This window comes from Rhododendron vialii, chromosome 7a (assembly GCF_030253575.1).
Source record: "Rhododendron vialii isolate Sample 1 chromosome 7a, ASM3025357v1".
Lineage (NCBI taxonomy): Eukaryota > Viridiplantae > Streptophyta > Magnoliopsida > Ericales > Ericaceae > Rhododendron > Rhododendron vialii.
The window spans coordinates 14,287,700-14,290,652 of NC_080563.1; the positions used below are offsets into that span (position 1 = coordinate 14,287,700).

The window sequence follows — 2,953 nt, forward strand, 5'->3', positions numbered from 1 at the left end:
AAGAAAGGTGGGTTATGCCAAAATAACAGTGCAGTGGAAAAACAATCTTGCCAAAATGTAACCAGACAAAAAATGACTTCGGCAATGCTGTTTATTGAGCTTCTCTTTTGTTTTTCCTTAATTTGATGGGGTAGGGCTGTTAAAAAAATCCGGCGTGAAATTTTTTACAATCCACACTTTCTCTTTTATCTTTAATCACTTTAATTTACTCTCTTATCTTTTTTCATTACACTTTTTCACACATCTAAAGGTAACATCATAAACTCATGCCGATCGAAAAAAAATCATAAATTCATGTGAACAACAACAACAAAAAAAGATATTCCCTTCTATTTACTCCAGCTTTTTACATCACCATGAATAGAATAGTACGGAGTACCCAAGAAAGAAAACGGAGAAAGTTTCAAAACACAACTAAAAAGTGCTATTTTCAAATATATATATAGCCAGTGCCACCCACTAAACAGGCCTCATGACATAAGCCCTGTCGTCTATATTGATATTGGGGAAAAAAAAGAAATTCCCAGATGGGTTTTCTTCTTCACTACAGGCAGAATCCATTAGGATTTTCTTTTCTTTTCTTTTCTTTTGATCTTGGAAAGGGGTGGTGATGGCGTAACTATGAAAAATTGGATTTTTTTCCCCCTTGTGATATGTAAGGTGGGGTGATAGGAGTGATAAGTTTAAGCAGCTGCAACTGTACTGGTAGGGAAAGGGTAGTTCTTTTGGGGCTTGTTTGGGGAGTTTGTGGTGGAATTGGAATTCAATTTTTGGTCTTTTCTCAAGGCCTTCATTGAAACAGAGTGGTTCCACTTGCTCTCTTTGGCTTCATCTTTCTCTATCTGCTCACTTCTGCACTCTTCACTGCAGAATGGTGTGTCCCCTCTGTAAAATTAACCATAGAAGCGTAAGAATCGGTGTGAAAATAACATAAGAAATAATACACGGAAAATTGTTCTTGATTACGATAAGCTAGCTCAAAGGAAAATAAATTCTGTTTGGCTGCTAAGATAATTGAGGAAAAGGAAAACTAATTACTTGTTCCGTTCAGAAACCGAAAGGCCTTTTATTCCGCGGGATGCGATCAGATATTTTTTTTTGTGTTTGTTTATGTAGACGAGATCTTGCTTTTAGGAAGCCCAAATGACCAGACTGAAAAATTCTAATTTATTTCATTTTGGTTCCTCAGTTTTCTAATTTATGAAAGTGAATCGGTAATAGAAAGGAAATTTCGTTTATTTTTTAATTTCCGGGAAGGGGCCGGCTTGGCTCAAGTTTGTCAGCGCACCGGTGAGCAGTCCGGCCATTTTCGGTTCCATTCTACTAACGATCGGACTTGTTCATGTTTTAGGCTCGTCGAATAGCACCACAACGTAAAAAGTAAAAGTAATGTTGATCGGAATACATTTATCTTGAAAATTTGAGTTGGACATAGAGAATATTGGGCGATATCCGATCAACATAATCTTTTACCTAGTATCCTCTTCTAAAACGCAGATGTTTCGTGCAAAGCAGGGTTAATCTTCCTTATGCATACAACTGACCAAAATTTGGCCACATAAATTTTTTTTTTTTATTGGACTACGAGATTTTGTGGTGCTTTTTGTTATGATAATTTCGTGTATCAACAGGATCAATTTCCTTTTCTGCCAATGATTCTACTCAAAGTAAATTTTCGGACTACGATACAAATTAGTAAAATCTCATTCTTTACGATCAGTTCATTCGATATTTCCGTCGCAAAAGAAACATGATTTTTTTTTTCTTCCAAATTCATCAGTCACAAAAACGAGGAGGAAAATTGAATCGATCAAGGAGAACTGGGGACAAACCTGTACATGAAAATGTCTTTGTTCTCACCGAGGGGCTTCTTGCAGAGAAAACAAGCGTCTAAGAAGTGAGGCTGATTCATTTCCTGATCGAATCGATTGACTTCGTAGGAATAATAGCCAGATCTCGGGGAATTAGCGGGGCCGGAGGAGATTGACGAGAGATTCCTCAGGCTACCCCTTCTTTGCAAGGCAGTACTCGTGTGATAGACAGGCCTGGTAGATAGGAAGGGGTGGTGGTGGTGGCCTGAAAATCCAGGCTCCGCCGTGCCGGCAATCGAGGCGAGGCCGTCGTCGTCGTTGTCTGCGAAACAAGGCCTTCTGATGGTGGGTTTTGAGTCCATGGATGTGGGATCAGGGATGTTGGTTTGTTGAGAGAGAGAGAGAGGTAGGTAGGAGATGGTGGAAGTGAGAGGTGGGAGGGGAGTGGTGGTTTATAAAGAGTGGTTGGTGACTGGTGAGAGAGAGAGAGAGAGAGAGAGGAAAAGTGCAAACCACGGCTGGTGTTCAGAATCCGTGAGAGTGAATCTATTGGCCTTTGAATACCTTGAAGTAGTGGTATCTGTCTTGTTTTTGTTTACCGAGGCTTTTTAGCTCTTTTTTTTTTTTTAAATTTTTTTTTTTTTGATGAATTTGGACACAATCGTGCTCAAATCCAACAAAACTTTAAGTAATGATGCTGTCGTTACGACCTAAGCCCTTCACTTTTGGTTACTTGTAAAACAAAGCTAATCGAGCCGATCACTGGTCAAGTTTGAATGATGTTCTAATAAACTATAAGGTCGTCGAGTCGACTAATATATTGGCTACTGATTGATTTGAAAATTTAGCGAGTTTTGATTAAATGTTTCTTTTAACTTAATTTATCTATGCAATAAATCTACGTTCAACACGATTTTAACAATGAAATATCAGTCAAACTTGAGTTATTTGATTCATTAAACAATGTCAAGTGAATGGCATTTTAAGTTGTTTCATCGGTTTAAATATATGTATAATAAATACTGCTGAAAGTGATATAACCTGTTTGAGAGCAGTTTCTAGGCTTGCCTTTTTAAAGACCAGCTCGATTCATTCGATAAACAACTCAAGTCCAAACAAAATTTCTAATTGGTTTAGTAAAA

At 37.9% G+C, this 2,953-nt stretch overlaps 1 protein-coding gene across 1 annotated transcript; it reads right to left on the minus strand.

Annotated features, from left to right (window-relative positions):
• Nucleotides 1–311: 311 nt before the first annotated feature.
• Nucleotides 312–2,373, minus strand: LOC131333534 (FCS-Like Zinc finger 2). The gene is made up of 2 exons (XM_058368097.1): nt 1,833–2,373; nt 312–885 (listed from the first exon to the last, which is right to left on the minus strand). Exons 1-2 carry the CDS (start codon nt 2,171–2,173, stop codon nt 684–686), a joined length of 543 nt encoding a protein of 180 aa, XP_058224080.1. The 5' UTR covers nt 2,174–2,373; the 3' UTR covers nt 312–683.
• Between the last annotated feature and the right edge of the window lie 580 nt (nt 2,374–2,953).